The sequence below is a fragment of the Sus scrofa genome, chromosome 4 (genome assembly GCF_000003025.6).
Source record: "Sus scrofa isolate TJ Tabasco breed Duroc chromosome 4, Sscrofa11.1, whole genome shotgun sequence".
NCBI lineage: Eukaryota > Metazoa > Chordata > Mammalia > Artiodactyla > Suidae > Sus > Sus scrofa.
The window spans coordinates 104195002-104210053 of NC_010446.5; the positions used below are offsets into that span (position 1 = coordinate 104195002).

The 15052-nt window shown below is 46.0% G+C and overlaps 1 protein-coding gene across 1 annotated transcript in view; it reads left to right on the plus strand.

Annotated features, from left to right (window-relative positions):
• CD58 (CD58 molecule) overlaps positions 1–15052 on the plus strand; it is a 54203-nt gene that overhangs the window by 24175 nt on the left and 14976 nt on the right. The window contains 3 exon segments of the mRNA NM_213795.1: positions 939–1136; positions 1139–1234; positions 10035–10304. Of these exon segments, the coding sequence (NP_998960.1) occupies positions 939–1136; positions 1139–1234; positions 10035–10304 (564 nt within the window).

Sequence of the window (15052 nt, forward strand, 5' to 3'; positions counted from 1 at the left end):
CGGCCCAGCCCCTCACTCCCAGACCCTGGGATCTGGCCCCCACCTGCCTTTTCAGCCTCATTCCCCACCCATTCCTCCCTTGCTCTCTTCCTTCCAGCCTTTTGGAACTGCTTTTATTTCTCCAACACCCCAAGCGCCTTCCTGATCCAGGGCCTGGCTTCTTGAAGACTCCATTTCCTCCACCTGCATGATCATCTCTCCTTCCCCGACCGGCAGCTCGCAGTCTCCTCTTAACTTCTGGGGATTTGCATTCCTGTGTCTGTTTCAGCTGTGATTTCCTAGGAATGGCCTGGGTGGCTCTGCTTGCCTGTGCAGTGCCTTCGCCCTTAAGGACCTGGGGCCATACCTGCCTTGGCTGCAGCCACATTCCCAGCGTTGCACACAGGACCCGGCATGTAGTTGCTGCTCCATAAATGTCGAATCTGTTTCTTGGATTTATGTGAGTTCCAATTTCCTATTAAAGAATAAACTCTCCAGGGTCAAGAATGCTCTACTTCCAGTACTTTTTGTCAGCAGTGTATCAACCTGGTACCAAACTTAACTGATGAATAACTTTTACCACTAAATTTAATATTTGTCTTCCCCCAAAGGGCATCTTGGAAGAGTTTTCTTTTTTTTCTTTTTTTGTCTTTTTGTCTTTTTAGGGCCACACCCTTGGCACATGAAGGTTCCCAGGCCAGGGGTTGAATCAGAACTACAGCTGCCAGCTTATGCCACAGCCACAGCAACTGCGGATCCGAGCCGCATCTGCAACTCATACCACAGCTCACGGCAACGCCAGATCCTCAGCCCACTGAATGAGGCCAGGGATCGAACCCTCAACCTCATCCTAGTCAAATTCATTTCCACTGCACCACAACGGGCACTCCCGGAAGATAGTTTTCTCTTTTTGATAAAGTCATGTTATTTTTCCTAACCAATTTCTTTTTTCCTCCTAGATTTCATCCGCTGTGATTCCAAAGTAATATATGGAGCCCTGCACAAGAATGTAACTTTACGTGCCTCAAGCTCTCAAACCTTTCAGGAAATCATATGGAAGAAGGGAAAAGATAAAGCTGTTGAATGGGAAGAGCAATACAATGTCACAGCTTTCCCGCCTTTTGTAGATAGGGTTCACTTAAACACTGGGTCGGGCGACTCACCATCTACAACCTGGCCTTCGAAGATGAAGGTGACTATCAAATTGAATCTCCCAGTGTCAAAAACAGCAGCAAGTTCATCCTCAAGGTGGTTGGTGAGTATATGCCATAAATGCATTTGTTCAAATGGCAAATTTCCAAGCCTTTTTAAGAGACTGATACAAATGAACGGTTCATGAGAAAGAGAAGAACTGGTTATCACTGGGCGGGGGATTGCCTCTCTTGCTGGTACCCAGGAGCCACTTCCAGTTGCCTTGACATCCTCGGGGTGAGGAGGGGATGTGACTGAGGTCGGGAGAACCGCACAAGTGGGGCAGAGCTGCTGGCAGCAGCATCACTTGTCTTGCTGGGAATGTTCCAGAGAGGGATGTCGTGGCAGCGGTGACCTCAGAACTCCAGGGCTAGTTGGTGCTCTGTAAATTGGCGTGGCTGCTTTCCCCTGCAGCCCTCACAGGAGGTGGGGCTTTTCCCCTCCTCTGTCACTTTAAACTGGACCTGGAGATAGGAGCCCGGTTCCTCTGTGCTTCTTCTCCCAGATGCTTCCAGGTTATTCTTCTTCCTTCATCTCTAAAGCTCGTTCCTTGTTGCAGGCGTCCAGAGGCTGATGGGTCCACCCCAGTGTTTCTCTCTTTCTCAGTTTTATTGAAAAATAATTGACATCTATCAGTGAGGAAGTTTAAAACCTACAGCTTGGTGGTTTGATTTACAAGTATTGTGAAATGATGATCACAGTAGATTCAGGTAACATCCATCTTCTTATAGAGAAGTCTTAAAAAAGAAAAGAAAGGGAGTTCCTGTTATGGCTCAGTGATTAACAAACCCGACTAGCATCCATGAGGACATGGGTTGGGAAGACACGGGTTCGATCCCTGGCCTTGCTCAGTTCAGTGGATTGGGGATCCTGTGTTGCCGAGAGCTGTGGTGTAGGTCACAGATGCGGCTTGGATCCTTCATGGCTGTGGGGTAGGCCAGCGGCTGCAGCTCCAATTCAACCCTAGCCTGGGTACCTCCATATGCTGCGGGTGCAGCCCTAAAAAGACAAAAAGACAGGGAAAAAAAAAAAAAAGAAAAAGAAAAGAAAGAAGAAAAGAAAAAAAGGAAAAAAAGTTTCTTCCTATGATGAGAACTCTTAGTATCTTCTCTCTCAGCAACTTATCTGCACACTATACAGTAGCGTCTGCTCTAGTATCACATCGTATGTTGTATTCTTAGTACTTGTCTGTTTTATATATTTTATAACTGGAAGTTTTTGCCTTTGGACCACTTTCCTCCAAATTCCCTTCCCCCCACCCTTTGCCTCTGGTAACCACAAGTCTGATCTCTTTATATATGTGTGTGTGTGTGTGTGTACTTTTTTTCCCTATGCCCATGGCATATGGAAGTTCCCAGATTAGGGGTCGAATGCAGGCCATAGCAGTGACACGAGCCACCGTGGTGACAATACTGGATCCTTAACCAGCTGTGATCCTTAACCCTCAGAGAACTCCTGAGTTTGTTTTTTTCCTTTTTAGATCCCATATGTAAGGGAGCTCATATAGTATTTGTCATTCTCAGTCTGACTTATTTTACTTTGCATAATGTCTTCAAGGCCTATGTTGTCCTAAATGGCAGGAATTCCTCACTTTTCATAGCTGAGTAGTATTCCATTGTGTATATACACCACATCTTCATCTAGTCATCTGCTGATGGACACTTAGGCTGTGTCCATGTCTTGGCTGTTGTGAATAGTCCTGCTGTGAACATCACCCCAGTATTTCTTGATCATTTTAGGACCTGGTTCTTTTTCTGTTTCTGATTTTCCTGCTGTTAAAATTCTTGGTGATCATAATGTTTAAATAAAAGTCCTTTCTAGGAGTTCCCGTTGTGGCGCAGTGGAAATGAATCCAACTAGGAACCATGAGGTTGAGGGTTCACTCAGGGGTTAAGGATCTGGCGCTGCCGTGAGCTGTGGTGTAGGTCGCAGACGCTGCTCGGATCCCAAGTTGCTGTAGCTGTGGTGTAGGCTGGCAGCTGTAGCTCCAATTGTACCCCTAGCCTGGGAACCTCCATATGCCATGGGTACAGCCCTAAAAAGCAAAAAAAAAAAAAAAAAAAAAGGCCTAATACCCTGACTTCTCAGTCCTTGCGCTCCTCTCCTATAATGATCTTGTCCCCCACTCTTTCTTATCTCCCCTCATGGGTATGACCTAGAACTTGCCATTACCAGTGAGTATAGTGTCTTCATCATCTCGGTATCAGGCGTCCCACCTCCTTTGCTTGAAAGCTCTCTTGCTCAGCATTGTGGACTCTGGACTCTGACAGTGTCCCGCCCCATGTCCTCCCTGCCCTCCTTCCGCAGCCCCAGTGCCCTGCTCGCTCCCTGGGCTCATTCCACAGCAGATCTGCTTAGCTTCCTTGCTCCTTTCCTGATTGCTCATGCGCAGTGATTGAGCTTTGACTGGATGAGACCAGTCCAGCCAGGCTCAAGCCAGTGGTCGTGCTCACACACTTGTAGCTGCAGAAAAGCACGCCACCTCCCAGAGCCCCGCACTTTAATATGTTTCTCATCCCTTACTGCAGCTAAAGCCAACATGTTCCTGGTGTCTTCACTCAACCCACTCCCAGCAGTTACCTCTCCTCTCTTCAAACCTAAAACAGCTCCTTCCCCACTCCTCCGCTGGAGGCCTGGCTTCTTGTTGCACTGAGGAAAAGAAGCCAGAAGAAGAGATTCCTACTAGCTCTCACCACCAGCGCACCTGCACACCTGTCCTGCGCCTACCTGTTCTAGATGCTGTTCTCTCCGGTTCTGATTCGGAAGTTCTTGTGCTTAACTCACTGAGTTCTCTCTCACCTGGAGCCAAAGCCTCCACGTGTGCCCTGGATCCCACCTCCTTTCAGTGTGCTCAGGGATGTCACTTCTATAGTTCTACCCACCCTCTGTCATGGCCATTTCCTCCACAAGCTGATGGCTCGTTCCCATCAGCGTACATGTATGCGATAATCTGTACCGTCATTGCAAGCCCTCTCCTGGCCCCTCTGTTCTTCCAGCTACCACTCACTTTCTGCCTTCAGTTTGTAGAGAATCTACTTGAAGAGCTGTCTATATGTGCTCTTTAGAACCACTCTCTCCTACACACTTTTAACCCACTACAAACACGCTTTCATCCCCCCTGCTGGACCCAAACTCTTCGTGATCTCCTCATGGATAAATCCCATGACCCGTTCTGCATCCGCATCTTTCTCGGCCACTCAGCAGCTTTTGTCACAGCTAATCACTCCACACTGCCTTCAGCTAGCATCCCGGACACCTCCCTCTCCAGTTTCCCTTTAGCTCACTAACTGCTCCTTCTCAGTTTCCTTTGCTGATTCCCTCATCCTCTTCCATCCACCAAGCTCTTGACATTAGTGACTTCAAGCCTTAAGCCTTACGTCTTGGACCTCTTCCCTTCTCTGCCTTGTATTCACACCCAGATGGGTGGGCTCATCACATGTCAGTAAATATCACTCAGTGCTGATAATGCACTGATTTAGAGCTCAAGCCCAGACCTCCACGGAGCTCCTTATGTGTTGTCTCCGCTCAGATAGCTCATTGGCCTCTCAAATGTCACATGTCTAGAAGTGAGCTCATGATCTTTCCCTTAAAACCTGTTCCTTCCAGAATGTTTCCTTTCTTGGTTCGCAGCAGCTCCGTCCTTGCAATTGCTCAGGCGGAAATCTCCATGTCTTCCGTGACCCTTCTGTTTCTCTCGAACACCCTATTCACTCCACCAGAAAATTTTGTTGGTTCTACCTTCAAAATATCACCAGAATCTGACCGCCTTGCATCACTTCCTCTGGTGCTGATCCAGGACTGCTTCATCCTCATTTGGAGGATTACAGGAACCTCACTGGGCTCCCAGCTTCCACCCTTGCCCCCTACACTTTAATTTTAAACACAGAAGCCAGATCAGGTCACTCATCTGCTTAGAACTTTCCAGGGGCCCTATCCCACTCTGAGCTAAAGCTCAGATCTGTACAGGGGCCCACGAGGCTGTTTGAGGTCCAGCCTCCGTGGACACTCCTTGCTGTTCGCAGATGTCCTAGTAATGCTGCCTTTCTGCCCTCTGCGGCTGCCCGGCATTCGCAACTCAGCCTGTGCCCGTCTCTCCCCTCTGCTGGGTTACAGTTTCACTTGTTTTGTCCTAGAAGGTGGGGTAGCGCAAGGCCCACTTCCTCTGTGTTAAAGGGTATTTTAGGAAGATCCACCTGGTGGCAACGTGTGTAAGATAGTTTTCAGGGGATGGGGAAGAGGCCGAGTCTGATGGAGCAGTTGGAGTCTGAGCTCCCCATGTCCCGTTTGAGGTGGTCTCAGTGGAACAGGAGAATGTGGTGACCAGCTGGATGAATAGCTATCGCGCATCAGTTCGAGTACCCAGTACTGCAGATCTTGGGAGGAAGAGAAAATTTCTCTTACTCACCGTGGCTGCCCCAGAGCCCGGAAAAGCACTTGAACAGGTGATAGGCACTCAGCAGATGTGGAAGCCCCTGAACTGGGTGTTTGGGGAGGCAGGGCACACAACTGACAGGGACGGGGGCTCTGGGACTGGATGGCTGGTGTGTTCGGGAGGTGATGAACCTTTTAGACAAGTGAAGCTTGTTAAGGTGTGTAAGCATCCTGTTAAAGGAACCACTCGATGCCTTTGAAGAAGCAGAATCTTTAAAACCTGCAAGTTGGGGATCTGGCAGTTTGTAAGGCGAGCAAACAAAAAGATTGACTCAGAATTTAAATTAGAAGAGAATGCACTTTACATACTTTTGTCAGTGGAATGGATGGTTAAGGGGGGCCTGCTGGAAAGCACAGGGAGATCTACTCAATGTTATATGACACTCATGTGGGAATGGATGTGGGTATATTACTCCTGAATCACATGGCCGTACAGCAGAAATTAAATCAATCAATAAAATAAAATAAAATAAAAAATAGAGTGCATTTTAAAAGCCCCTTTTAGAGTTTGTAAAAGTGAGACCAAACATTTAAGTTCCTCTTTTTTAAACTTGATGAAATGTTTAAAAGTAACTTGACATAAAAATTCCATGGTAGGTAGTTCTTATTGTGGCGCAGGGGAAATGAATCCGACTGGTATCCATGAGGATATGGGTTCGATCCCTGGCCTCGTTCAGTGGGTTAAGGTTCTGGTGTTGCCGTGAGCTGTGGTGTAGGTCACAGGCTCAGCTCAGACCCTGTGTTGCTGTGGCTATGGCATAGGCCAGCAGCCATAGCTCCTATTTGACCCCTAACCTGGGAACTTCCATATGCTATGGGTGTGGCTCTAAAAAGCAAAAAAAAGCAAAAAAAAAAAAAAAAAATTCCATGGTAACTTAGAGGTGCTTGATTTTGGTAGTTAGACCAACTGGGTCATCCTTAGGAAGCTCAGCAAAGGCCTGCAGGGAGCACAGTATAGGGGAGGTGAGTTTCCATCAGGAGCAGAGAGTGATGCTGGGTGTATTAAATGTGGGACTTCAGGTTCTAGTTTGGGAATCTGGGTTTGAGCTTGTAGCACTGGGGAGCCACTATATCTGATACCAGAGCCGAGAAGTGCCTTGATGTGCCTTGATATTTTTGAAAGGTGTATCAGATGGAAGGTATTCGTAGTGGGTTAGAAAGAGGAGCCGCCAGGTTGGAAGCTACTGTGATCATCCGGGTAGACGGAGGTGTTGGTAGTAGATGTTTGGAAAGGAAAGAATCAGAAGATATTTCCAAGAAAGAGTCAATTAGATTTAGATTTGGGTTATAAAAATACATATTTAAATGTCAAAATGATTAGTCATACCTTTTTTTTCAAGAAATGAGGAAGTCACATTTCCATGAGGGTATGTTAAAACTGAAATAATAAGATTTGGCCATCTTCCGGAGACACCAGACCCTTGCAGAAAGGATATTTTAGGCAGGGGGATTTCCTGGCGGCTCCTAAGTTCAGAGCCTCTGTATCCTCAGAAGAAGTGAACATCTGGCTTTCCTCCTTCCCTCAAAGTCCCCTTAAAATTTCCCCCATCAACGTGTAATAGTTCTTCGCCCCCCCCTCTTCTAACCTTTATTCCACAGAGACTGGTAATGCTCAGGTAATAGAATGAACTGCTCTGTCCTTACATGGTCTGGACTGGCACGTGACTTTTTATTAACGTTTATGGAAATACACCGAAGTCATCAGATTTGTGTAAGAAATTCTCATTTCTTACGGAGGAGTGAGTTCATTAATTATAAATTGATTGAGTTGCCTTGGGGATGAAGTAGGTGCCTTTCTTGCCATTTGTTTAAGGCACAAATGTAACTGATATTTGGTCGATTATAGCTGCATTAAGTCCCGCGGGCAGCGGGACATGGGCTGAACTAGATCAATAAACTAGAGGAGTTCCCGTCTCGGCTCTGTGGTTAATGAATCTGACTAGGAACCCTGAGGTTGCAGGTTCGATCTCTGGCCTTGCTCAGTGGGTTAAAGATCCGGCGTTGCCGTGAGCTGTGGTGTAATTTGCAGAAGTGGCTCGGATCCCGAGTTGCTGTGGCTCTGGCGTAGGCCGGTGGCTACAGCTCCGATTTGACCCCTAGCCTGGGAACCTCCATATGCCGCAGGAGCGGCCCAAGAAATGGCAAAAAGACAAAAAATAAAATAAATAAATAAATAAACTAGAATCTGTGACAGAACGGGTGAACTTTTCATCTTCCAAAGTGAAACTCAGTACAGTTAAACATTAACTCCTGGTCCCCCCACCCCCTTCCCTGGCAAGCACTGTTCTATTCTCTGTCTCTGAGAATGCGGTTACCCTAAGAACCTCATAGCGGTGGAATCACACAGATCTGTTCTTCCGTGACCGGCTTATTTCACTCAGCATAATGTCTTCGGGGTTCGCCCATGTCGTAGCAATGTCTGAATTCCCTTTCTTGGAAGGCTGAGAAGAGATGCGATTTTGAGTGAGTGGCTAGGATTACCCGTGGTTTTCCAGTAGACTGGGTTTCCGAAGTGCTCACTCGAAGAGGCTACGAGTTGCTGCTGGACCACTGGGTTCAGCTGTCATTCCTGCCCAGGACCTGTTCTTGGTCAAATCACAGAGCATGGCTTCTGAGCCTCCCGAGTGTCCCTTTACTGTCCCTGTCCCTTTCCCCTTGAACCCAAGCTTTACCAGCACCTGCCTTCTTCCACGACTCACCACCTGTCCCTCTGCTTAGTGATAGCAGGTCGTCTGCAGTGAATACACGTGTGTGTGTGTGTGTGTGTGTGTGTGTCTGAGTTCTTTTAACAAAGAAAACTCTTTAAGGCAGCCTGTAAGGAATTGCGTGAGCTAAATTAAATCTAAAACTGAGGAGGCCCTAAGCAGAAAGGGAAGTTGTGTGTGACTCATGTATCTGACAAGGCAGGCTGGGTGTGTTATTTAACAGAGCTGGGAAGAATCCAGGAGGAGATGGGGGTAAGATGAGTTGAACTCTTTTATTTTTCAGCTGATTAATTGATGCATAGGTGTTCCTTCGCCTTAGAAAATATTTTATTATTTATTTATTTATTTATTTATTTTGTCTTTTTGCCATTTCTTGGGCCGTTCCCACAGCATATGGAGTTTCCCAGGCTAGGGGTCGAATCAGAGCTGCAGCTGTGGGCTCATGCCAGAGCCGCAGCAACACCAGATCCGAGCCGTGTCTGCAACCTACACCACAGCTCACGGCAACGCCAGATCCTTAACCCACTGAGCAAGGCCAGGGATCAAACCTGCAGCCTCATGGTTCCTAGTCAGATTCCTTAACCACTGAGCCACGATGGGAACTCCAGAAAATATTTTAAATGACAGCATGGTATCACATCATCGTGGGGAATTTTAATTCACTTTGCAATGTATTGACGTCTTATTGTCCAAATGCTACTACGATGGCCAAATTTTGCATATTTCTTATATTTCTACTTGTTTTCTCAAATCTCTTGTGGTTAGTTTTTGGCAGCAAGGAGAGATGCAGGAAGGTATATGAATGAATAAGTAAACCAATGGGGAGTTCCCGACGTGGCTCAGAGGAAATGAATCTGACTAGTATCCATGAGGATGCAGGTTCGATCCCTGGCCTTGCTCAATGGGTTAAGGATCCAGCATTGCCATGAGCTGTGGTGTAGGTTGCAGATGCAGCCTGGATCTGGTGTTGGCTGTGGCTGTGCTGTAGGCCAGTGGCTGCAGCTCCTTTTTGACCCCTAGCCTGGGAACCTCCTTATGGGTGTGGCCTTAAAAAGACAAAAATAGATAAAGAAATAAATAAATAAAATAAACCAGTGACTAAAGGGGCACGCTAATTACTACTGAGGTTTTCGAGGGCAGTGGTGGTGTGTTATGACATGTGGGTATCTTACCCATCCTTACAGGTCCAGCAGCCTTAGCCAGTAGGAGGTGCTTCTAGAAGAAACCTGGGGGTGAGACCCCTATACCGGCAGGGATGTGGCACATGCCACACCCTCCTCTACCTCTGAGTCAGGCCCACCTGCGGTACAGCTCCTCAGTACCTTTGGCCAAATCCTTTCAGTCAGGTATCTTTTGGAATGAAGGCTTGTTCAGATTTTGGAAAGGCGGTGAATATTTCCCCTGTGTGCACGCCATGTAATTATGGGGAGCATCCAATCTCCAGCACGTGAATATTTTTAGTAAAACGTGATAGCGAATCCCCGTGAAAAGTCTTTTGGCTTTTAGGTCTTTTTACGGTTTCGAAATTGAGGAGAAGGGGTTTGGGGGCCTGTGTCTAGACTGAACTTGAGCAGACAGATCGGAGCCAGAAAGAGAAGGGATTCTCTCCCTTTAGTGCCCAAGGAGCTAGCTGGTCTTTTCAAGCTTCTAAGGAAGTTGGGAGCTCTTTGTGAATTCGCAGATGCGGAGTCTAAGTTGTACTCTTCTCTATTACTTGTTCTTTTCCAGAGCCTCTTCCAGAGCCAGAACTATATTGCGAGTCGACTGAGGGGAATATTAGCGTCCGATGCCTGATCCTTGCAGCTTCCTTGAGGCACACAGACCTCATACAGTACTCTTGGAATTGCCCTCCAACAGTATCGTGTCAAGCTGGCTTAGGACCATCTGAAATGTATATTACCAAGGAATCTGATTTTTCACAGGACGTCCAGTGCATCATTAGCAATCCATTATTCAAAAGTTCAGCATCAGCCTCTTTGTCATCCTGCGCCCCCACTGGTAAGTAAGCGACTAAGTTCAGTGTGTCGTCGTAGAGATCTGATCGATGAGTGGGGCTCACAGGCCAAGGATGGTTTGTGAATTTCAGACCACAGACGTCGTGGCTGACAGACCCTTCACAAATCTGCAAGGTGAAATGAATTACGGTTTTCACAGACATTCCATGAGAGATAGAAAGCTAACCACGTTTGGTGCCTGCTGTGTCAGGCGCCATGCTGTTACATATACTAATTAATTCCATTCCCCCCGCCACCGCCCCAGTAATCTAGTAATGATCTTTATTTTATGGGGAGAAACCAAGATATACTTGGAAGTGTAAGTTGCTTGCCCAAGGTCAATAGCCAGGGAATGGTAGAGTCTGGTTTTGAAATCAGGCCATCTGACTTCAGAGCCCAGCCTCTTAATTATTCACAATACTGCTTCTGAACGTTCTTCATAACCATTGTGGCCGTCACGGTCCCCCATGTGCAACAAGAAAGTGCCCCTGATACACTTGTCAAGCCTTAACACTAGGCGAACAGCATGACAGCCTGTCTCGACTATGGTCTTTGTATGTTGCTTACGTCTCGGGTATATTTGTGACTTATAACCCTTGGTATCTATTTTCTATACGATACCCTCAGTTGACCAACAGAAGGATCAGTCATTTGAAAGGGGCTCCTTAAAGCCTAAGAGATAAAAATAGCAAATACTGGATTTCGGGATAATATCACAGTTGTAAAGAGTGAACCGGATTCTAGGGTTGATAGAGAATATGAGTCCCGTTGTGCTGGGATAGGGTGATTTTCTAAACCAGCAACTGAAATAGAAAAGGGCAGTTAGTAAATAGAACGATGTTGGTTTGTAAATTGGCCCCCCTACGTGGAGGGCAGGGAGAGCCTGGAGAAAGAGGCAGGCCATTCCAGATTAGGAGGTGGCAGTTTTCATCAGCAAGGGAGCTTACCTAGGAGACCTGTCGTGGGGGCCACAGAGGAGCAGATCTCTGTCCCTGCCTGCCACATCTCAGAATTGTGTAGAGGACTTCATGGGTTCAGTCACAGTCACTGTCCAGATGGTCTCATCTGTCCTAAGGTCTCTCTAGGCTGCCTCTTTGAAAACGGTTTCCAAGGTGAGACCCCTGTGGAGCATGCATTCCAAGCACAGGAGTGGGGGTCCAGCCCCATCTCCTGGGTCCAATTCTCCGGTCAATTTATAGTCACATCCTTTGAATGGGGTCCTTCAACAAACGAACACAAGATCCTTGAATTTTATTGGAGCCCGAAGCCATTCTCCCTAAGTCTCCCACATACGATACTTTAAAAAAGTTTTCAGATAATGATGTAAAGCCCTTCAGGTCATGATATTTTCAGACAAAGCAGTGTGACTTCTTGGGTAAGACAATCAAATCTTTCTAGAAAAAAGTACAAAATGGCTTCTGACTCAAAACTGATAGATTGGGTCCCTAAAAACAGAGAAGAGACTAAACCGCACAGACGTGTCACTCAGAGCATTTGTACAAGTCACACAATTGCCAAGAAGATTTAAAAAACAGCTGTAAGAGTTCCCGTCGTGGCTCAGTAGAAGCAAGTCTGACTGGCATCCATGAGGACGCAGATTCGATCCCTGGCCCCGCTCAGTGGGTTGAGGATCTGGCATTGGTGTGAGCTGTGGTGTAGGTCACAGATGTGGCTCGGATCCTGCGTTGCTGTGCCTGTGGTGTAGGCCAGCAGCTACAGCTCCAATTCAGCCCCTAGCCTGGGACCCTCCATATGCAGCAGGTATGGCCCTAAAAAGACACAAAAATAAAGAAATAAAAAAAAAAATAGCTGCAAAGTCAATGACAGTTATTAAGCTTGGAGCAAATATTCTTTCATTAATTCCACTTCTCGGGTTGTCGTAATACCCAAGGCATACAGTATGGAAATGCAATTTGCGTGCCGGGAGGTGGTTGCTTCATAGCGGTAACAAGAAGCAAAACCAGTATGTTTTTGGCTTTGACATGTGTGTGATGCACATAACCACATACCTGGAAGGAGAAAGAGGTTGGCTCTTTACCGAATGAACAAGGAAGTTGAAATCTTGAAAAGCTTCAGGTGTTCCAACAGTCAACATGCTTGAAGGGAATAATTTCTGGATAAAATCCTCTGTGGAATTATATGGAATATTTTAGGATTTTTAAGCATTTTGTCCTTGCATGGTTTTCATCTAACTTTTGCCCTTCGAACAGAATGCCCAGATAAGATGCTCTTCCCTGTTGATACCTTGAGCAAGGATGACCACAAGAGCATCCCCTTCACTTATACAGAATAAGTGTTATTAATTTGAAAACAACCCCTTTTTGTTATTAAATAATGATGATTCGTCTTTCTCTTACCTTTTCAAACTCATAGTTCACATTGCATTGTAGATTTTGAAGGTTTGAGAAATATGCTTAGACAGTTCTTATGTCATATAAATCCTGGAGTCATGTGAACAGGAAACATGTATCTGGGCTCCCATCCTTGGGGTCCCATCCCTAACCACATGTCAGACGACCTTTTTTTTTTTTTTTTTTGTCTTTTGTTGTTGTTGTTGCTATTTCTTGGGCCGCTCCCGCGGCATATGGAGGTTCCCAGGCTAGGGGTTGAATCGGAGCTGTAGCCACCGGCCTACGCCAGAGCCACGGCAACATGGGATCCGAGCCGCCGTCTGCAACCTACACCACAGCTCACGGCAACGCCGGATCGTTAACCCACTGAGCAAGGGCAGGGACCGAACCCGCAACCTCATGGTTCCTAGTCGGATTCGTTAACCACTGCGCCATGACGGGAACTCCCCGGACGACCTTTTTCTTTCTGCAAGTCTGGGCCTCAACTTAATAATTTTTCTTTTTAGGGCCACACTTGTGGCATATGGAGGTTCCCAGGCGAGGGATCCAATCGGAGCTACAGTTGCTGGCTTACACCACAGCCACAGCCATGCCAGATCTGAGCCGCGTCTGCAACCTACACCACAGCTCACAGCAACCCCGGATCCTTACCCCACTGAGCGAGGGGGTCGAACCCACAACCTCATGGTTCCTAGTTGGATTTGTTTCCACTGTGCCACCATGGGAACTCTTCAACTTAATAGTCATAATGGTTCTTTTCAAGAATAAATCTAGGGCTTCTTTTTTTCCTTGGATGGTTTTTGCATACTTTTCTGTGGAGTTGCACACATCCCACCAGATACGAATCCATGAAGGAGTAATTGTTAAATACTGGCTCTCGCTTTTTTTTTTTTTTCCCATTTTTTTCAAGTTTTGTTGAAGTGTAGTTGATTTCTAATGTAACTTTTGCAGTACAGCAAATGATTCCACTATACAGATACACACATTCATTCTTTTTCAGATTCTTTTCCTACATAGATTATCACAGACTATTGGGTACAGTTCCCTGTGCTATATAGCAGGTCCCTGTTGACCACCCACTCCATATACCACAGTGAGCACATGCCAGTCCCAAACCCCCAGTCCATCCTCCCCCCATCCTGCCCCCTTTGGTCACCATAAGATTGTTTTCAAAGTCTGTGAGTCTGTCTCTCTTCTGCAATTAAGTTCATTTGTATCTTTTTTTTTTAAGATTCCATATATACGTGATATTGTATAAAGTTTGTCTCTCACTGTCTAACTTCACTTAATCTGATAATCTCTAGGTCCATCCATGTTGCTGTAAATGGCATTATTTCATTCTTTTTTATGGCCAAAATTCCATTGTCTATGTGTACCACATCTGCTTTATCCACTCCTCTGTGGATGGACGTTTAGGTTGCTTCCGTGTCTTGGCCGTTGTAACTAGTGCTGCGTGAACACTGGGGTGCATTTATCTTTTCACATTATGTTTTGCTCCGGACAGATGCTCAAGAGTGGGTGTGCTAGATCATATGATTGTTCTATTTTTCGTTTTTTGAGGAACCTCCATACTGTTTTTCATAGTGGTTGTGCCAATTTACACTCTCACCAGAAGTGTAGGGGGCTTCCCTTTTCTCCATACCCTCTCCAGCATTTATGGTTTGTAGACTTTTTGAGGATGGCCGTTCTGGCTCTTGTAAGGTGGTTCATCATAGTAGTTTTGATTTGCATTTCTCTAATAATTAGTGATGTTGGAGCATCTTTTTTTTTTTTTTTTTTTTTTTTTGTCTTTTTAGGGCTGCACCCATGGCACATGGAGGTTCCCAGGCTAGGGGTCAAATCAGAGCCTCGGCTGCCAGACACAGCCACAGCCACAGCCACAGACATGCCAGATGTGAGCTGCATCTGCAACCTACACCACAGCTCATGGCAACACCGGATCCTTAGCTCACTGAGCAAGGCCAGGAATCAAACCTGTATCCTCATGGATCCTAGTCAGATTCGTTGCTACTGTCCCACGACGGGAAATCGCAATGTTGAGCATCTTTTAATGTGTTTCTTGGCCGTCTGTGTGTCTTCTCTGGAGAAATGTCTAGATCTTCTGCCCATTTTTTGATTAGGTTGTTCGGTTTTTTTTATATTGAGCTGCATGAGTTTTTTGCATATTTTGGAGATTAATCCTTTGTCAGCTGCTTCATTTGCAAATATTTGCAAGTATTTTCTCCCATTCTGTGGGTTGTTTTTTCATTTTGTTTATGGTTTCCTTTGCTATGTGAAAACTTTTAAGTTGAATTTGGTCCCATTGGTATATTTTTGTTTTTATTTTCATTACACTAGGAGGTAGATTTGAAAAGATACTGCTGTCGTTTATGTCAGAGCATACTCTTTTTTAAAAAATTTT